This window comes from Tauraco erythrolophus, chromosome 11, assembly GCF_009769465.1.
Source record: "Tauraco erythrolophus isolate bTauEry1 chromosome 11, bTauEry1.pri, whole genome shotgun sequence".
In the NCBI taxonomy this organism is placed as follows: domain Eukaryota; kingdom Metazoa; phylum Chordata; class Aves; order Musophagiformes; family Musophagidae; genus Tauraco; species Tauraco erythrolophus.
Genome location: NC_141475.1, coordinates 3,764,671 through 3,786,274, shown reverse-complemented (window position 1 = coordinate 3,786,274; position 21,604 = coordinate 3,764,671). Strand labels below are relative to the sequence as shown.

Below are 21,604 nucleotides of genomic sequence, written 5' to 3'. Positions count from 1 at the left end.
CGCAAACAGGAATATTGCACGTGTGCTCAAGAAGGGGGCAAGTGGCCTGGAATTGCCAGCACCAAAACAACAGATTTGGGATTTAAGCCCACTGCTCCCCTGTGTTCTACTGACAGCCGCCAGAACAGGACGGATGAACAGAAAAAGGGACCAAACATCTATATTTTGGTACTGAAGTCACAGTATGACTACATTCCTTATCACAGCAGCACAGCAGAAGTTGAACTTCTCTCTCCTCACACCCAGTAACCAAACTGCCAGTGGAATAAAGATTAAAAATCTCCTATTTTGTGATATCCAGGCTGGGCTGTTGAAGGGCATTTTAACAAAAGGGTGCAGAAGTCCTGGAGAACGGACCATTTCCTTAAGGACAGGTGAAACTCATACACAGAGTTCACATGACACTGCTGGAGAACCTGCGTCAGGATCAGAATCGAGCTGATAGCTCAAAAGCAGAGCTGCCAGAGCCACAGGAGCCTCTCTTTAAAAGCTGTTCCAACACTTCCGACTGCCTAAGACCTGTCCACATTTCAGGATCTTCTCACCCCATGCCTGAACTAGGCCACAAGAACAGAACACAGGAGACAGGACATGCATAATGTCAGCATACACAGTAACTTCTTTCCAAGATTTCCAACTCAGAAGTGCTGTAGATACATTTGTGTGACAGGGTATTTGGCACAGCTGTCTGGTGAGAAATCCCGCTAGTATCTTCAGCTCCACTTGGTGCATAGATACTGCATGTAAAGGCATGACTAAGTAGCATTCTCCATCCAGAACAGCTAATCCCTTGCTGAGTCCGAGTACCATTGTGCAGTTATGGCCACAAGAAGTCTCTGACTCAGGCTCCTTCACCATTGCTTTAGAACTTTCCTCTGGAAAGTGAAGCCCATGCGCTTGTTAGTATCCCCGCTCAGGATGGATCTGGGCTCCGGTCTCCATTCTGTTCAGCAACGGACCAGCACCACCACACACAGAGGCACTGGCTGCTCTGCCTTTCACCCTCCGTCCAGTCAAAATTCAGACCACAGGACAGCCTTGTTTCCTTTGTCCACACTGACCACATGGGCACCCGCTGGTGACCACGCAACTGCATTGATAGAAGAACTGAAACGGAAGCCAGGTGTAAGTTTATAAAAACAAAAAAGCTGAATTCCACAACAGCACTTAACACTGGAATGAGACATTATAGTACTTTAACTATCAAAGAACAAGCATTTTTGCTCTCAGCTCTCAGGAGACTCCAGCTTTTAATAAGCCTGAGAGATACAGTTTCTTCAGAATACATTCAATGTAATTCTTTAGAATCATACCTCAGCTTGAGAAGTTGAACAATAACAAACCTAGCCTTCATTCAATCTAGAGAACACCACAACAAATCCAGAAAAAAATCTGCGTGTTAAAAATTCTCACACACCAAAGTAAGTTGCAAAGCTATGTGACTACAATTCTTTCATAGCTCAGCCAGATTCACAACCCAGATTCCCGCTTCAGAGTATATGGCCAGCTTCCCCTCACCTGTGATGCTTTGCAAGCGTCCTCTCCAATTTCCCAGTGAGCACATTCCAAATGTAAAGGGCCCCATCAGCTGAACCAGCAGCCACATAGTTACCATCAGGGCTACGAGATCAGAGAAGGTGCAGAAGGCAGAGAACAATTTTCAAGTCAGCAATTTATTGGCACAAATCATCATTCCACCTTCAACTTCTAAGCAGGCAGCTTGGCATTAAATAGACTTTTAAAAGTCATGTGTTAGAAAGCACTTTGAAATCAGAAAGTTTCCAAGACATTGGATCAACATCTACAGACATATTCTGTCTTGACCAAGAGGTAACGGGCAAATCACAAACTCTGCCTCAGTTTTTCTAACTGTAAATGGGGACAACGCAGCCAAGAACTACAAATTACTCACTGTCACTGGGGAAAGATCAGGTATCTTCCTTACATCTGACCTTACCTGAACACAACTCTCGTCCAGTCAGAGCCACATTTGAATCCCTGGGCACTGAAAAGTTACAATTAGATAATTGTAAATTCATTTATACGAAGACGGACTTTCAGGTTCTCGCTAAAGAGCATGGTAAGGATTGCTACATGGTTCAGAATAACACCACGATTCGTATCTCTCATACATCCTCCCCCCATCACATCTGAAGAAATCCTTTCCTTCAGGTCAAAAACTTCTAAGCGAAGCTATCTTCTTTAAAGAAGTAAACAAAAGATCCAGTAGAGTAGATTTTTGTTGTTAAGATTCTAGAGAATTTCAATACCCATGTACGAAAAAAAAAGTTAGCAGATTGCTCTCTCCATGGGGATACTGAAAAACACTCCCACACTGAGGATAATCCACAATCCAAAGTCCTGAAATTCATGACGTTCTTGAGGAGATCACTCACCTGAATGTCTGCTTCACAGCACCAACCCGCAGATCAATGATCTTTAGTAGATCATCACGGGAACAGGTCAAAAGCTCTGTTCGCTCTGAGTTCAGGTCCAGAGCTGTGATTCTTCCAAGCAGCTCCAGCTCTTTAACTATACTTTCAGTCCTAAAGACAGAACAAAAAAGAAAAAAAAAAGAGAAGAAGAAAAAAGAGTAAACTAAAGTCCAGAAGCCAAATCACTGCATCAGAACTTTAACTTGTCCCATTGTGGAAGAAGAGGAGAAAAAGAATTACTGGTTTATTCTCACATTTTGATTCTTTCCAAGCTACATCTCACTTTGTGGATAACATTTCCACTCAATGGTTAGATACTACTATCCTCACAACCCCACCCTCTGAAAAACTAAGTAAGATCTAGAATGGCAAGTACTGACCAATGCAAAATACTTGCAAGAAAGCAGACTGCCTTTTCAAAAAAAAATAAAAGGCATCCCAAAAAAAATCCCAAACCCAAAAAAAACAAACTAATAAAAGTAGCAGCAGAAGTCTCTTCTAATGGCCTGCTGCAACTCGTAAAACAGTCTCATCAGCTTCCAAGCTCAGGAAGTTCCCTCATTCTGACTATACTCAGACAGCAATACCATAACCATTTCTGTGCTACAAGCTCTCTTACAATAATTTTACCTGATGTCCCAGAAACGAATTTTCTTATCAAAATGTCCACTCATTACACATTGCTCAGTACATACGATGTCATTGCAGCTTGATCCTGCAAACACTGTTTTTATACCTAAAAAGGATAAGCCAGTGGTGACACACTGAAATTTATACAGTACAAACTGATGAAAACAGAGACAGAAAACAAATCACTACACCACACACACAAACCCCCACAGTGGCCACAGAGCAGTGCCCATAGAGTGCCACAGGGCAGACAAACTCTGTCTTGGAATAATCCTGACTTAAGTCTTCAACAACCTCTCTGCCCTTCTCAATCTCCTTTGCTGTGCCTAATATCCCTTTAAATGCTCCCATGACAGCTGCTTTACTTCCACTTCATATTTAGACAGCTATAATTTGCTAGTTAAACAACACAAAACTGTCTCCTTGACCTATGTCTGCGGTCCAGGTAACAAGGTAACCTTGAACCTTGACTTCTCTCTCAGAGCAAGCAGGTTTAAGAGCCACCAACAGGAAAAAAGCCAAGGAAATAAGGTGTTTCTCCCAATGAAAAAAATGAATCCTGGCATTTCCTTCACTTGAGATGTTGACATTTTAGTACATTTCCAAGAGACGTTTCCATTCCATCTCAGGGTTAAAAAACTCTGACATGGCTCCAAGTTTTTAGTGGAAGACTGAAATACCCACCCCCTCAACTGGTAAACAAAGAACTCACAGAACACAGCTGCTGTTAACAGCATTAACAGTGCTTCCTGCATACACAAGATTTCTTATTCCAGGTACCAGGCAGAAAGAGTCTGATTACTTGAGCAACAACAGAAGATGGTTGCTAGATTTTGCCTTTTTTTTCAGGCTAGCAAGATGATGAAACACTTTGGCTGACATCAGACTTCCATTTACATTTCATAGAGGCACAGAACATGGATCCAAAGACAGGAGGTTAGGTTTCCTTACAAACTTTGCTGCGGAGGTCCCAGAGCTTGAGGGTCCGGTCATGACTTCCCGAAACAATGCGTGCATTGTCCAGCAAGAACTTGGCTGACAGAACTTTACCGCTGTGACCTGTCAGGGTGTGCTGAGGAGAGATTTATATGGTAAAATTGCAGTTTCACTTGCTCGCTTTCCTCATGGCTTACTGGTTCTGCTATTTAACAATAAAGACAATTTTAAATCATAATTTGTATGTCTACTGCCTCACTTAGAGAAAAAAAAAATCTATTATAGTTAAATAGAGATTATCACTGAGAAGAAGTGTTAAGTACCACAGAGTTCAGCCTGAGGCTGGGAGACACAGGTCACCTTTGGCTGCAGTTCCTCTAGCTACTCAGGGAATCTGTGAGCTCTCTTCCTCAACACTCCATATACCTACGTGTCATGGACAGATGGCAACTGCAACACAGCCTTGCAGGAGAGATGAGAAGGGGTTAAACGGAAATTGTGCTTTCAGGTTTTTATAATGAGCTTCTCTCAAGGATACATCAAGGTATCTAGTTCTCAACTGTTATTACATCTTCGAAGTCTGAAAGCTGAGACAACCATAGATTTCAGAAAAACTCCCTGTAGCAGTTTCTGTAACTGCAGGAGGCGGCTCTGCGGGGCTGAGAACAACATGAACCACATTCACTTCAAAATTGTTGAATATTTACATACTAAATCACAAAACAGATAATGAATGACTGAAGTAAGAATTGTGGAAAAACAAGAGAGAAGTCTTTGGTATACAGTCAGATTTATTTTTTTTAAATACTCAAAGGACTATCAATTACACAAAGCGATCTGGGCTTGGGAAATACAAACGGAAAAATCCTCAAGAATGGAAAGGAGCAGGAACAAAGTTTGGGGAAAAAAGCCAACCTGATACAACACAAACTCTGAAAGAATGAATCATCCCATAAAGACCATTTCGTCTTAAGAAAGGACATTAACTCCACAAAGGAGGATCTAAACTTTCACGCTGCATTTCTCTCCTCTCTTGCTGCACAATCATACGTACAGATATTTGCATTTAAGGGAGTTTGTGGCAAAATTTACCGTGATTTCAGCTTCACTGCCTCCATGTACAAGCCATGACAAATCCATACCACACACACTCGAAATAGAGAATGCGCTATTTTATCTCAGTGAACAGTGAATGCACTCACCTAAAGCTGGTAGTCACCCAAAAAATTATGGGAAGATACTGTGAAGCCAGATGGATGTTTGCAGGGACAACTAACTTTTTGTTGTGAGTAATCTATAGTCTGCTAAACTTTTATTCACTATAATTCACATCCAATAGTAGGTTTTGGAGCCAAACAGAAGCTGCAAAAGAACTGATATTCTTCACTTTCCTAAATGAGACCTGACATCTCCACGCTGAGAACTACCCAGTGAATTACAATGCAACTGTAGTTTATAACTGACATGGGAAATGCTAGACGATTCAAAACAAAGTAGCATCTTCCTAAAACAAAAAGTTGAGGAAAAGTGTACATAGAAATGACAATTAAAAAAAACTCTTAAAAATCTGAAAAGAAATTTTTCTTTTGGTCAAAGGTGAATCCTTCTTTAAACCAGAACTAAATCTTGGAGAAGAACATGAGTACAAAGGAGTTGAGAAGAGAGAAGGAATCCTTCAAAAGACACGGAGAATAAAGTCAAGCACTTTTAGGCTTGCTGCCTTTAACAGCAAGGCAAAGGACTCCTTTTCAAGAACGCTGCTCCTGACTTAAAACAAAAAATCCCTCTGACTTCTACAGCAGTCCTCTCCTTGAACTGAGGCTAAAACATTGAAGTGGTTCTCCACAAACCATAAGAAGCATTTAAATTTCCACAGAGGGAGATGCAAGAGCCTATTTGGTATGTGTGGCAAGGTGTTGCTAGCAGGAGGGCTGTACTGCGAAAATATGCAGTAACCGGAGTTTCCTGCAAGGTTGTGCAGAGACCAATACTGGATTTTAGGTCTTGCTGTGAAGACCCTTAAGAGAAATAAAGATCCTGTTAGAAAGAACTATTGAAAGCGTCTGTAAACGCGCAGCTTCCTAGACTGCTGTGTCCCCATTAGACAAAACTGGAAATACAGGACAGAAACAGCCTGAGCACTGCTTTGCCGTCAAGAGACTCACCCGTAATCGATTGTCATCGACCGTCCAGATTCTGCTGGCAAAGTCATTTGAAGCTGCTAAGAGGTAAGAACCCTGTGAACACAAGATTAATTTAAAACTACTTCTGCCAGTCAACACGCAAATTAAACTCAAAAATATTTCCAATAAATCACTAAAACCATACTAGTGCTGTATTGCCAAGAGGAAAAAAACCAACAAAACAAAATTGAAGCCAAGTACCCAGTTGCACATAGCAGCAAGGAAAGCTATTGTAATAACTTTCAACAAGGCTAAGGCTTTTTTCTCTCATCAAAATGTGACAGTGATTTGAAGAATCATGACTACAGATAAAAGGAATAACAATAACCAGATCGGAAAGGACATTGTCCTTTCCCTTTGGCCCCCACCTGCTGTAGTGAGGAACCGGGTTCTAGTTCACCTTCATCTATTGTGTTGGGGTTTTTATAAACTCTTGTTTGATTTTTCACAGGGAAGAAGCCCTGCATCATCTACCCCCACTGTTTAGATAGGCCTCAGAGTGGACTCAGAGTGGAATTAGCTCAATTCTTGCAATTTGCATTACAATTCCAACATTTCAAACTAAGATTGCAAAAACTAAATCTGTCCAAGGAGAGATAAATGGACTTGTTCATGGCTTTAGGCTTAGGGCTCTTCCAAGTCATCCATGATGGAGAATGGACACCATAAGATCCATGCTTGCACTCCTGTCCAACAAAAGACTTTCCTGAAGCCTTAAAGCTCATCTGCATCTCACCTCAGGCAAGTGTCACCTCAAATGTGTTCATGCAACTTGCCAAATCAGAACTAGTTTCTCATGCAGACTAATAGCACCAGCAAATCTCTAATGTGTCAGTGTCCAAAGGAAGGATCCTTCTGGGTGTGTATCGATAAAGTTTAGCACATGGAATCAGCAAATGGAAGAAACCATGTCAGCTTTGGTCTACTGTCTACGTAGTAAAGCATTGTGTTACAGGAGAGGTCTCAGTAGAAAAGTCAGATCATATGTCCAGCTGTAACAATCCAAGACCACAAACTCCTTCAAGTAGGACTGTTGGATGCTGGTCCCAGTCATGTCTCCAGCACTTCAGGTTAACATGAATTGAATGCATCACAAGCTGTCAGCAAACACTCTGCCAGCCACACCATTACTGCGCTGTGACTGGTGAGAAACTGCTGGGAGAAAAGGTCATGGAAGTACAAGTCTCAGGATAATCAGACCTTTTACTATTCATCACAGACCTCAGCAGAGCACTTAGGGAAATAAACTTCACAGAAATAAAGCTTCAGTGTATTTGCTTCTTTTGTGCTGTTAATGCCAGATTTAGCGAGAAGCTGGAAACTAATTTCTTACTTTAGACAGAGCCTAGTGTATCTGACTGTAATTTTATCACAATAGCCAATGTCAGAGCTGCGTATCGCCTTCTGAATCGTAAAGCAAAGATGAGAATTACAGACCGTAGTGTATCAAATAAAGATCTTTTCTACAATTTTTAAGTATTTGCAGTTACTCTCGTAAGTATTTTAACTCATTTTTTGGGTAATTTTTCAAAGTGTTGGAATGGAAATCGATAGCAGATCACAACATAATTCAATTAATTTATTCCTGATCAAAACAATGGATATTGCACAGATACTCACAGCACTATCAAATTCTATGCTTGTAATCCCAGCATTACTACCAGAGAGGGAACCTTTGGGCTCACATCTATCTGCACAGAGAAAGACAAAAAAACACCACTTAAGCAATGGATTAGAACAGAAGCTGTTAAAGTGAACTATAGTATGATCTTGTTTACCATCCCACCATACCCCAAAGCAAAAAAGTTTACCTCCTAAGACTTCCCAAAGCTTGACCCTCCGGTCCATGCCTCCTGTTGCTAGTAACCGGGAGCCAGGGCTGAACTGCACTGCATTCACCTCCCCATCGTGTGCGTCCTGAGGAGTGGGAGGAACAGAACAGCCACCCAAAATGGAATTAGCATAGATTAACTGCATTCATTTACTGGTAATAACGCTACTGTATATTGGTGATTAAGTAGTACCATCACAGTTGACTTGGAACAGCACCTTCTCTCACAAAACTTGGGCTTAAGCTGTGGTTCCTACCTGCAGGTGCAGTGACACCCCTGCTTTCTCACAGCTGAATGTTTCAAAGCTTGAGTTGGCTACTTAATAGTGATTCCTAACCTTTTAACACCTATGAGAGTTTTACGATTCCTTTCTTTTATTCCCCCTGTTAATTTCACAGCTTTATACTGGTCACTCACACAGTATTCGTACCACATTCTTAATTCATTTGCTGCATTCCTTTTCAAATATTTTCAACAACTGCTCTTTCAAAATCAGTTTTCCTGGGAACTTGTATTTTTATGGAACTTGTTGCTTGAACCATGTCTGCCAGCTCATACTTAGTGGTCATCACACTTCAAATCTGATCTTTCTAGGAGTACAGAGCCATTCAGAACAAAACTAATCAAAGTTCTCGCCTAGAAACTAAGTCTGAGAATGATGGCTGAAGTGACTACCTTCTCCTTCCCAAGTCTGTTCTACTGATCTCTCCAGAAGCAAGCCTGGACCACTCCCTGTATCTGCCAAAACTCCGGCAGAGTGCTTGCTTTCATTCCTGGAATGGTCTGCTGGAGCTGGACACGTTCTCACTCTGCCTGGGCTCCAAATATGAGCTAAAACATAACACAGATCATCTCCAGAAGGAACATACGGATTCCCATGAAATAAGTAGGGACTTTTTCCTTCTAATGTTGCAGTGCTACCCATACATCACCTCCATAGTGCCACAGTCTGACAGGCTTACTAGTGCAGCTGTTCCTACTCCTGCTGTGAGATGCGGAATTGGAACGGAGCAGCATTGCCCACGTTGCCAAGACCAGGGGTCAGCACAGCCTACTGTGGTTTGCCCCCCTGTATGGGGAAGACAGGCTGCACTGCTCTTGGAATTTCAGTTGACATTACAGAAGATCAAGAGAAAGGTGAAAACAACAAAACCTTTCACATGGTTCTTGAAAACCTCACATAAATAGTGTCGTAATACCCTTTATGATTAAACTAGCCTACATCTGTTGATCAACTGTGCTTGCTGTACATAGCTAGAGGAGGATGGAGGTTGCAACATGCACTGAAGCCACGAACACCTCCTCTGATGCTCCCTATTCTACCCAGCTCCAGGCTATCGCTTGTGTTATGACCCTATTTTCACTTAGCAACGTTGCAACTCCCTCCACCCCATGACTTTCACTAGCAAAGATGGTAACAGGGCACACTAGGAATACACAAGCCTTCGTGCTGCAGTGAGCCACTCTACTACTCAGAATGAAAAATATAAGTCATTTCATATCCATGAGATATCCATATTCAGAACTGAAGTGCCTGAGAAAGCTCAAGAGGAACGTTAAAACCAGTAGCTGCATCACAAGAAAATTTACCACAGTACTTTTCAGTCAGAAGGCAAAACCCTTCATGGAAATTGAAGTTTGGCCTTGTGAGCCCAAAACAACACATAAAGGAGGTCTCAGCTTGAAAACTTTAGATCACACACAACAAATGAAGACACCCCACTACCACGAGCTCCTCTTAACCAGTTTTGTTGGATGACATTCAGTGCCACAACTCCCTGCACTGTGGAGAACTGGAACTGAACTAATCCCAAACTGTCAGCAATCTCTTCCTCAATCATAGCTCTACTATGGCATGACAGAACGGGGACTGCTGGGAGCCAAGAGGGTAATGGAGTGCAATTCCCCTGTGCCCTCAGACCTTTTACTAGACATCATCGACCTCAGTAAGACAGACATCAAGCACATCGGCTTTGAGAAGCATTTGGGCTAAGAATTAAATGAGATGAACTATGTCACCAAATCAAGGATTCCTTCTTGTTTGGCAATGTTAACAGAAAAAGTTTTGGGAGATCAGTTCTCACACAGATAGGATTCACTTCCTCTAAAGACAGTAAAAGCAATGGTAAAACCGAGAATTCCTTCTATACTTACAAAGACACATATGGCAGTAGTGGGCACTCTCACTTCTTTACTGGCACCTGGATGTGGTTCTACATTATCCTGGGGAGCAGGGAATGAGGACAAAGAACGCCTCCTGAGATGAAACAAAGTAGAAATATTTTAAAATGAGAAATGAATGCTGTTTCTCTTGAGTTCATCCAGATCAGTTCTTGTCACTTAACTATACTGTACAGTGACTAAAAAAAACAGGGGAAGGAGTTTTTAAACTTTCTTGTACCCCATCTTTCAAAAATTACATTTGTCATACAGCACTACAGCCACTTGTGGCTTTAGGTATATCATAGTATGCCAAATAAGTTATCTGAACTGATTACTGACCTCATTTTGGACCTTTTTTTTTTTTAAATAGGAAAGAGAAACATGGGAGTGATTGCAGCCGAGTTCAGCTGGAGAGACTGCAACTCCATCATTATGCTTTGGGAGACTCAACACCACCGTAGCATTACATTCCAGGCAGCAAAATGCTCCATTCAAAAGCTCAGGCCACAGCATTTAAGCAAAGACCATCCACCTAATGTAGAGCTTGACTTAAAAGGACTGGCTCCGCTCTGGATACTAAGCACAGAACCCAATGACTTATTTTAAATAACCCTACTAAAGGAGCAAAGTGCAGTGGAAAGCAAGAGCAAACCCCATGTATTCTCTCTGCAAAGAGGGGCTTGTTGCCTCTCTAACTGTAGACAGTTTCTAGCCAGCGTTATCAACATCCGAAATCTAATCACGATAATGCAGCTGGGTTCCGTGTTACTTCAATGGAATACATTAACATGCTGAACTAAGAGCGGATAACGTTTTCACCTGGCAGCATCAGAAGATTGATGTCCCAAAAGGGGAGACTCAGACAGACTGGAGGGAAAGGTCAGAGGTCAGCACACGGCAAGATGGAAGAAACAGGAAGTTGAGGAGAACAAAAAAGAAAAAAAAAGAAAGGCAGAAGCTAGAAGAAAGGCTGAAATTATTGTTTGTATTCCCTGCATCACCAAGACTTTGGTGTACATTGAAACCAACATACAAAACAGAGGTGAAAGTGTTCTAACCTACCCAAAGATATTAGTGATAGAGTCCAGAAGGCCTCCAGCTGGCTGGGAGAGTCGCTTACTGAAGGAGGGGAGGACAGGTTTAAACCTTGGGAAATAGCTTCTCCACATAAAGATCAATGCAAACACATTTCATAGCAACAAGTCTCTGGAAAGACTCCCTCCCCTGCAGACCCAGTCCAAAGACAGCAAACACCAGAGGCAGGCATCAGTTCAAAAGTCACCAGTAACTACAACTCACAACATAATTTGCAAGCCAAGTTTCTTCAATTTCCCTTAACCTCCACCCTGTGAATTACTGGTTTTAGATATAACACTCTGCCAAGACCAAAGTTTCAACCAAATTAATCCATGCTCTCATGTAGCTATCTCTTACTTTCCACTCACTGCTATTTTGGAGGAAGGAAAAGATGCATTTAATCTACGTGAAGATATTTTCAGCCTTTCAGCTAAATCAAAAAATGCACCTATTTGTAAAGTCACTTTGACATATTGTACAGTAACGGAGATATACTGATTTTATTGTCTATTTTGCTTGTAAACCTTTGTTTAAAAGGTTTGTTTGCTTTTAAGGTTAGACATAGATTTTTCAGACACTAGTTTAATTCATTTAAAACAGCAAAGGAAAAACAGAGCATATGTAGAGCATGGTAACAGAGAAGACAGCACATGAGTTTCATACTGCTCTAGTGCAAACACTAAACTGTGTTCCAGCTAAAGGCAAGTAAAAACTAAGTAACATTCCCAGAATTGTTCCCACTCTTATATCCCTTGTTCTTCCTCAATGACATGATAAAAAAATCTCAGTCTACAAACCTGGATGTTCGGCTGACAGTTCGCACCGGAGATGTCTCCTCAGCTGTGTCAGAGGTTTCATCTGCAAGTACTTCAATATCATCATCCCTGCTGAAGTGAGAGAAAACACCTCATTTTCAATCAGCCAGCGCTTCCTATGGAAACCACCCACTGACATACATGAACTGAACGGACAACACCGGTCCAGGGTCTGTCGGTGGCTGCACCCAACCCGCATCTAGGTTTACTTAGCTGTAGGAACACGTAGGTAGGTCCAGACAACACAAACACTTACCTAGCCGTCATTGCTACAGGTACTATGTTCAACATAATGTCTGAAAACAAGTGCATGCAGCATCTACATATCAGTTTTTTCTTTCCAGATGCCAATTACACCCTTCACTTACAATAGGGTTGGACTTCACCCCGCCTAATTATGTTGACAGGCATCCTTTCCAGATTCTCTTTACTACAGGCATCTTTCAGCTTGCAGCACTACATACCACATTATAAGGACCTATCAGACCTGAACAAGACTTTGCTACCAACTGATCTATGTTTGCTGAAAGAGTTACAGCACAAGAAAAACACGAGCTGTTGCAACCCCAAATACAGGTAATATCCTGTTTTCACAGCATCTTTTTTTGCTGTCCAAAAACAAGGAAGTATTAAAAAAGGCACAAGAGTTTGAATTTTCCTTCTTCATCCACACCAAAGATATCCGGATATTTTCTATACTGGAGCAGCACCTGAAGTACAGCAGTAAGTATGAGGGATGTTTTGGTACACTTCATTAAGGTGTTGGTGTACAACTGAACACAAGTGTGAGGTTCCAATACCTATACCATAAATTAATCCAGCTAAACTACTCAGCTAATACCAAAAGGTTTTTCCCCATTAGTCACCATGGGCTCTGACAGTCTAGTATTTTTTCCTTCAATGATGGAAGGAAATTCCTTCCACTGCTGATTTCGCAGGACAAACTATTTTTAAACACGCTCTATCAAACTGATGCCATTTGACTGAACAGAAAGTTAAAATTCAGCATTTAAGTAGGATTCCTGCCATCATTTAACACTCAGCTGGAAAAGAATTTAATTTACTCTCTCATTTCAGAACATAGCTGCACTTCTAAGTTCTAAGATTTTGGAAAACAGTATATACGAAAAGGCTATGGAAAATATATACTCCGATTGAAAGTATCAGGCTGATATTTCAATAAAACACTATCAAGTTCTGCTGGTATTTCTTTTTTAAAACCTAAAGTTTGAGCTATTAAAATTGTACATAGCAAGAAAACTTTCCATGCTAACGTATTTTTGAAGTGAACATAAACACCAGGGCACACTCCTTGAAATGCTGCAATTTTCCCCTTCAGTAAGCAGTGCATTTAGACAATACAAACCCTCTAAAACTACAAAAATCAAAAAGAAGGAAACAAAACCATCTGTGACGCAGAGTTTGAGTAATTTACAGAAGCAATTATTTTATAGATTTTCTTTTTTTTATTTTAACCAGGCTTCTTTTTAACTCCTCGGTGTCTCATATCAAATTGTTTATGAAACACTGAGAGCATCATCCCCACCACAACAGGAAGCAAAATATTCAAGCTGTGGTGCTACAGCTACCTCTGAGCTCAGCAATAAGCCAGAAAGGTCTTGCTTTGGGTTTCACAGAGGAAGAAAATTAACAGGGAAAGTGGCCACAGGCATTACATGTGTTTCCCCTCTTAGTGCAACATTATTTATTGGAGAGTTTCATATTCTAAGATAATCCGTGTGCGTTTACATCAAATAACATGAACAAAAGGGACATCACTATTCTTACAAGCTGGGAAGATGAGCCTCTAGCTTGGGACTGTCCACTGGCCTGTGACACAGTGGTCGGCAGTAATCTTGTCAAGAATCACACCTCAATAAGCTAAGTGGAAGCATTTAAACATTTCTTCTCAAAAAAAAAAAGTAAAGCAAATTGTGCTAACTAGTTGTATTGTTAATTGAAGTTTCAATTTTCCTTCCCAGTGCTACAAGTTCACTCATACCCTCCTCACACACACTCTTCCTACCTACAGGAGACTTTTGCGTGGATCCTCTTCCCAGATCAGACACACTGATCATGTGCAAGGCCACCCAGCACAGAGACCTGACGTGACTACATGATGCTAATACACAGATCATAGACATCAAGGAAAAGCCTGCATGCTCCTCTGGCACTGTGCTCTGAGGACTGTCTCAGCTGTCTCCAGTAACAATGCAGCAGGTGTAGTTGTTCTGGACTTGGCTAACACAAGTGCCAATAATCTTATCAACCTGGTGCAAAGCACCTACATCATCAACTGCCCACTTCAGTCAGCTGATTAAATACCACCCAGGAGTAAATATGGCAGCGAATATCCATGTGCTGCTGCGCCAAAGAACGAGACTAGAAATATTTTATCACTGGCTTGCCAGGAAAAGTAACTCCACACCTACCTGTGTTTTTTTTCCCCTATGGAATCAATCTCTCCCAGTATGGAAGTGATCAATATATTTTCACCCACCTTAACTCACTCAGTACCTGTTTCTACAGGAAATCCTTGATCATAGCTATCTGTAGTCTAACAATTAAAAACGTAGACATCTCAAGATTATATTGCTCCATGATTACAGAACTATTTTAAAAACCAAAGGTACCACATAAGACATGTTTTTATGCTGAGATAAGAATATATATTCACCATATGAACCATTCTTAGGACTTTCAGTCCGAGCATCCATTTTTAGTCACAACAGCGCTCCTTCTTCTGAAGTTCAAGTAGGGAGAGTTACTGTACATTTCTGACTTTACACCAACATTTAAACACTCCTCTACATCACCAAATTTAGAAATAACAAAGACACTATTTATCATGCATCTGCATAAAACTGAGGCACGAAGGAGACTCTGTAAATCAAGACTGCTTACGGTTCAACAGGCAGGGGTTCTTTGGCAGCTTCTGCTAGCTCCTTCTGCAGCCTGGCTTGTCGTCTCCTAAGAAAAGGAAAACAAGGTGGTTGTTTTTTTTTTTTTTAAAAAGACAACTTCCTTAATTTCTTTCCAAAGTTTACCCTGCACAGCTTTGATGGGCTTCATAAGACTTTAGAAAAAATAAAATAAATATATCAGACCACTGCCCTAATTTTATCCTGCTTTTCAAGACACTCAGTGCAGGAGAGGCAGTTTTCTTACCATGGACAAAGCAAAGGACAAGATCAACTAAGCGAGGCAATATGGTGAAGTGTACCCGTAGTCCTTTATGACCCATACGAATGTGGTTTTGCTTGGAGTGCAAGAACTTGCAAAAATAATGATTACGTTAGTAAACGTAACGCAGAACTGCCAATTACTATGAGACAACTATGAGGTTTGTCTTACAGCTCTTAGTCTCCAAGTATTGTTAGCTGGCAAACAAGCTGCTTTATTCAGAAGAATAAAAAAATATTCTTTTGAAAGGAGAAAAAAAAGTACCAATTTGTTTTTGCAAATTATATGTAGTACAGTCTTGTGGCAGTTTCTCCTTTTAGATGAATGCAAAATACACTTCAATTGGTTAAGTCAAAAAAATGTTAAAACTAGGAGTAGTATCAAGATGCAATACGAACAAGAGAAGTTCAAATCTAATACCAGAAAAAAAAAAAATCCAGTTTCTATCTGATTTATGATCTTTAGGCCACAATTAAATGTTGCTCAAGAAACAAAAGAACATGTTTTATTCATTTAAAAGACAGGAATGTTTTCACAAAGTGTCCGTCTGTGTTGGCCAAAAGAAGGAACATGAAGTTCTGGACTCTCATGGTGTTGTGCAAGAACACAGAGATCTCAGATCAAAACTGCATCTGGTTTTATCCTATGCACTCCTAAGTATTCAAAAATATATTGGGAAGCAGTTTATCAAATAGGGGTCACCAATCTCACCTCGAATCCTTTTCATTTTCTGCATTCAAACGATTGGCTTCTTGTGCTTTCTCTGCCATCCAACGCGAGACCAGTTCCTGGTTGTCTTCAGTAGTTTTCCTCAGTTTCTCCTCCAAGGCATTGAAGGTGATCTGGAGAGCATCATACTCGTCTTTCAGCGTCTGATTAGCTCGCTCAAGATCTTGCAGTTTGCTGCGCAACTCCTGGCACTCCGTTTCCAATTCAGAGATCTTTTGCAAATACTCTGCGATCCTGGAACAGCAACAAAATACACAAAACAATGAGGATGTCCGCTGGGACCGATACCATCCACCATTGTGCTATTCGTACAGTGCCTAACAAAGGAATTTTTAGCCCACAGTTAGGACTGTTAGAGAACACATTATAACACTAATAAATAACTCAACCAGAAGCCTGGGTCTCATACCAGCCACACAGAAACAGTTCCTACTTACTTTGCTTCATTCATCTGCATCTCTTTGTCCTTCTGTTGCATTTGGTTATTCAGATCAATTACAGACTGGGCCAACTAGGGAGAGGAGAAAGTTACATTACGAAACGCAGGGATGCCAGAGGGATAACACACACCGAGCAGCAATCAGCAAAAGTACAGACCCATCTAACATCACAAGCAGGAAGAATACTTTTCAGGTCTTCTTTCACAGTTTTCTATACAGATCTGTTTACTTCCCCTATCACATAGGTCATTAAATCAGGGAATCTACTTTACAGGAGTTGTCAAAAAGTCATTGTCCTTTGATATCTCACTCCTTTCCCTGAAAAAAATTTCTTGAATGAAGTCACATCAAACAGAATGCATATTAGGAAGAAATTCTGGGGTTTAAAGTCGTGGAAAAAAATCCATAGAGAAACTAAAACTTGCCAAGTAAGTAAACCAACACATGAGCACTAACAACCAAGCAACAAATCTTCCTGTTATGGCCAGGACAGCCATTACAGGAGACACGGAGCTCACGTATTGTAAACACAGGTTTCACAAAGAGTTTTCCCACAAAGTAAGCTACTGGTGGAGCCTCTGTAGCGCACAGGAAATAGAGGGGCAGAGGCCAACACTAATGAGCTGCTGCTGCCAGCTCACAGCTAACCTGTCAGTGAGCAGCAGCAAGCCCCAACGCGTGCAGAGCCTCGGCTGCCTGGGGAGAAGGAGGACTGAATTTTGAGAAGAGTGCCTGTCTGGGTATGGCTTAGGACACCAGGTTGAGGGGAAAGAAGGAATTTTCAGTGCTTCGACTAGCCAGTGCACACCTCCTGTAGAAAGGTGTCTCCTCTGAAAAGCACAGAATTACTGACATTGGAGCTTCTCCACAACTTCAGTGAGGTGTGATTAAAGGAGTAGAGTAACATTTTCCAGGTCACTCCCACCTTCTCCCTATAAAAGTCTGTAGTATCATTCAGGTACTAGCTCCTGGACTCATTCAATCCACTGCTATGGTTTTTAAAAACTCAATTCTGCCGATGAAGTGTCCACATCATCTCATTGAAAAAAAAAAAAATTTAAAAAAAACAAAACAAAAAAAAAAAAGATAGCAGCTTTTCGTCTCTTCCAGGCCCAAGTCTCATAGCTTACAGGATTCCTGGGCACCCTACTGCATCTGCATGGCAGAACCAGTACTCCCTTTTCAGGGCACTTTTAACCTCTGCTTGTGCTTGCTTTCTTTGTCCACTCTTTTATAGCAGTGCTCCTGCAAAGCGAGAGAGGAAATGAAACCACACACAGCCACCTATTCTCTCACTATTCAAACTCTTTTCAGTATAGAATTAGTGGTCATGCACAGCTCTAAACCAGATCAGTTCCTTTCTCTTCTAGCAGATAAAGTTAAAAACCTATTCATGAAACACAAAATTAGGCACTTCTTAAAAATCATGCTACGCTGACAGTGGAAGCTCTTATCTCCTGGCAGTCAGTTTTAAAGACCAACCACCTCTGGTTTATATTAATCATCAACATGGGGACTTAAAAAGGCTGTACATGAAATGAGGAAAAAATGACAATGAATAAGCTTGGGAAAATTAAGGTCATGTTCACAAAGGGACCATACAGAACACGAGAGGACTTTCTAACCTCGCCACGTTTCTTATGCAGCTCTGTCAGCTCCTCTTGATGCTTTATTTTCAGCTGTGCCAGCTCCTGCAATTGAGCATCATTCCATGTGCCATCATGTCCTGGACTGGAGTTTGAGAAAGAGAAAGAAAAGATGTCACAAACTAGAATCCAACTGCTTCTGTGCCTTTGACAGCCTCAGGACATTACCTCCCTTGGATTTTGTATACTACATCAGAGACACAGGTCACTCCTAACGAACTAAACCACAGCTAGCTCCCCCACAACACACCTCTCATCAACCAAAACGCCATTATGTAGTACTGGAAAATTAAATGTACTGAGGATTCGATTCACCTTTTTGTGCATTTTTAAAACAGAATTCAAACTCAATTGCAAGATGACTAGCCTTGGCTTAAATTTGTATGAAGACAATTGAGTCTTAAAAGTGCACTCTTCAAATTCTGGAAGAATTACAAATATTTTACAGCCTCAAATTTGTTTTGGAGGGAGCTGGTGGACCTTGGAAATACCAGACGTCTGGACAGAGCATAATTCAGGGCGCGGAACTAAAAGCCAGGGAATTGAGGGGCCTTTGGGTTTATAGTCCCAAAGGACTATACAAGTTACAAGTCACTCCTCCATTGTCTTAACTACGTTCTACTCTCTTATTGTGTAAAGGTTTTGGGGTAGTTTTTAATTGTATTTTACAACACAGTGGTACCGTGGCATAAGCTGGAATTTCTACACACCACAAGAACACACGTATCACCCCCAAACAACTACAATTGTAACATTTATAAACCATGTCTCTGAAAGCAGAGAGACAGGATCAGAAGTCAGTTTTTTGAAAGCATATAGATATATATGTGTCTCACACACAGACTTTGAGCAAGCTAGCAGCTGTATTTTAAACTATAGCTTTTAAAAATAATGGTTTTTAAGTTCATCCCTATTATACCAGACAAACAGAACAAGGTAATTACAAGCACCTGTTTCTGCAGTCATTCTGTGTTATAACAGTGCAGTGGGAAATAGATAATGCATTTAGAAGTTGAAAGGTCTCACCGCAATATCAGTAACCTAATGCTCTTCTCAAAAACAAACAAACGAACAACACCTCACTGAACTAACGCTGCACTAGAAGACACTGCATTTCCAAAAACCTGTGTCCAAACAGACAGAAGCCCAGTCCTGTGGTGACATCCAACACATCCTACAACTCTGGCCATGCATAAACCTATAGCTAGAACTAGATCCTCCTTCTTTGCCTTAAGGTAAACAAAAGCATTTTTTCCTCAGCTATCTAGGATTAGTGAATTCATTTTGTTTCAAAAAACTGTCCTGTACTGAGGACAATACCAAAGTTCTGCTTTACTACTTATTATGATGCTGTTTCTGTGCGTTTCTTCTCATCCTCATCTACTCCAGCCTCATCTCTTAGAGTGGGTGTTCAATCAGAATCAAATTCCTGTAAACTGATGATGGTTCAAGGCAACTGCAGTCATCAGAAAGCTTTTGAGAACTCTCACATGGGTGTTAACTCCAATCTCCTGGCCAAACGCTGACATTTTGCCTGCAACTCCTGTAAAATCAGGAGTTCTTCTTTCCTTACTAGTAAAAGCACACGATAGCCTTAACAATATTTATTTGGTTTGTATCCCAATTAGACAGACACGTACAGTTTTGCATTATATAGCAAAAAGAGCTTCAACAGAGGAAGCAATTCCTACAGAAGCAGGAAGCCTGAGCTGTTTAGCCCTGTCTTTTCTTCAGTTACACCAAGAGCAGAACTCAACATTTACCCGCTTCGATTTAGGTGCTGTCCAGACAAAGGACACACTATTAGCATAGCAGTTTGCTGTGGATTCAAATGCCAACAGAACAAGCAGCATGAACCCTGGCTGTGCCACCAGAGTGCTATTCTAAGGTTAGAGAGAAAGTTTCCTGAAAAAACTCCTGCTAAAAGCAGGCAGAAGACACATTCTTTTCAGCATACGGTGCTTATTTAGGACTGACACTTCACAATCATTATTTTCTCCATTCTCCCCTTCTACGTGATAACACAGATTAAAAGAAACGAAGATGTCGATTTCTCCCTGCACTGCAACGCTTATAAGATCGAACAATTTCAAGAGCCATATCGTGATCATCAGGAACTAACACCAGGCAAATGTTACAAGCATTACAAGGCAAACATATCAGAAGCAGAAGCTTATACTGGTCCACCTCCACACCCTGAGTTTGTGGTAAATTAATTTCTGTCCAAAACTTGGTCAGATCTTTCTGCAGTGTATACTGTAAATATATTGTAACTTTATCACGTGTTTAGAGTTAGTTATAATTTATTTTATTTATTTAGATTTCCAATTTGTTTTATTCCAAGTTACTGTAATAACCTAAAAGTTGTTTGTGCAATGCATCAAACAATGGTTTAGGTTACAGCATGCATGACAGACAGCTGACTGACAGAAAAGGAATTTTAAATACCTGATCTCATGTCTGCTCTGCATGTCATATTTTTCTGCTTGAAGCTTATCGGCCAGCACTGCATGAAGGTCGGACTTCTCTAGTAGCTTGTTATCTGAAAGGGTAAAAAGTGCAATTAAGAAGATAACCAAAAACCAAAACCAGATTCCCGCCCTCGTCTTCTGCTAGCTAAGATCTAGTATCTTTAATCATTCTGACACAACCAAACATTACGTAAGCCTCGACCACGTTAGCGTGCATTCCTCTCTGATGTCAGTAGGCTAAGGCAGTACTCAGCCACAACTCCAAGAATCCCTCATTAATCCAGATGCTGTGTGCGATCGGTCTTATGAAAGTTTGCTCAAGCGTATTGATAGCTGCTAAAACAGAAGTTCAACGTTCAAACTCTTTATAGCCCCTCAACTGATTGCAAAAGAAAAACAGACCTGCCAGGAAACCGGCCACATCCAGCACTGCACACAGCCCTGCCGCGGTTTGTTTGCTGTTCCCCCATAACACGCAGAACCCTCCATGAGCAAGCCTGCAGCTGCGGGGTGCCCCTCTGCTCCCCTTCACTCCTGGCACAGCTGAGGCAGAGGAGGTGCAGCTGTGCACGCACGAGCTGCACAGGAAACGGTGGCCCCTGAATAGCTCCAAATTTTACAAAAAGTCATGAACGTGGTCAATAGCACCATTGTTCTCAATTCTACAAACATCTGAGCAGGAATTGTGCAGACAATTTAGACATTTAATCACTGCCCACAGCACGGACTCAGTTCAGCCTATGAGGGAACCGAGAAAAGCAACGACTTATTTTCCTCAGGAACTGTAGAAACTCCAGCTCTTCTCAGTTTTAACAAACACCCCCCAGCCTGGCTTCTGAAAATGACACAAGTGAGGCCTCGAGGGTCCTTCACCACCGCGTTTTCCACTTCCCGAGGAGACAGGGGGAAGGAGAGCGCCTCTCGGCCCCGACCCCGCCGCGGCCCTTACACTGTCCGATGATCTCCTCGAAGGCCTGCCGCTGCAGCCGGTCTCGCCGCCGCAGCTCCGCCGCGATGTGCCGCTTCCACGGGGGGAAACCGGTGGCGCGCAGCCCCGACGCCAT

General features: G+C 41.5%; 1 protein-coding gene and 2 non-coding genes across 8 annotated transcripts in view; all 3 read right to left on the bottom strand.

Moving 5' to 3' along the window:
* ATG16L1 (autophagy related 16 like 1) overlaps positions 1-21,604 on the bottom strand; it is a 26,801-nt gene extending 5,197 nt beyond the window's left edge. Inside the window, exons 1-19 of one of the 6 annotated variants that reach the window (XM_086618692.1) lie at positions 21,490-21,604; positions 20,518-20,611; positions 18,049-18,154; positions 16,421-16,494; positions 15,966-16,217; positions 14,976-15,041; positions 12,054-12,143; positions 11,242-11,298; positions 10,999-11,046; positions 10,171-10,273; positions 7,996-8,101; positions 7,805-7,875; positions 6,167-6,238; positions 4,017-4,137; positions 3,066-3,171; positions 2,397-2,546; positions 1,958-2,005; positions 1,519-1,620; positions 432-1,107 (exon numbers count right to left, since the gene is read on the bottom strand). In XM_086618692.1, coding sequence (XP_086474818.1) covers positions 1,014-1,107; positions 1,519-1,620; positions 1,958-2,005; positions 2,397-2,546; positions 3,066-3,171; positions 4,017-4,137; positions 6,167-6,238; positions 7,805-7,875; positions 7,996-8,101; positions 10,171-10,273; positions 10,999-11,046; positions 11,242-11,298; positions 12,054-12,143; positions 14,976-15,041; positions 15,966-16,217; positions 16,421-16,494; positions 18,049-18,154; positions 20,518-20,611; positions 21,490-21,604 — 1,875 coding nt within the window. In that variant the 3' untranslated portion in view covers positions 432-1,013. Of the gene's footprint in view, positions 1-431; positions 1,108-1,518; positions 1,621-1,957; positions 2,006-2,396; positions 2,547-3,065; positions 3,172-4,016; positions 4,138-6,166; positions 6,239-7,804; positions 7,876-7,995; positions 8,102-10,170; positions 10,274-10,998; positions 11,047-11,241; positions 11,299-12,053; positions 12,144-14,975; positions 15,042-15,965; positions 16,218-16,420; positions 16,495-18,048; positions 18,155-20,517; positions 20,612-21,489 lie in introns of those variants that run through there. The other 5 variants (XM_086618693.1, XM_086618694.1, XM_086618695.1 and 2 more) reach the window with 5 other exon arrangements.
* Positions 7,144-7,406, bottom strand: LOC147528099 (small Cajal body-specific RNA 6). The gene has a single exon (XR_015222419.1).
* LOC147528098 (small Cajal body-specific RNA 6) lies at positions 9,689-9,959 on the bottom strand. The gene has a single exon (XR_015222418.1).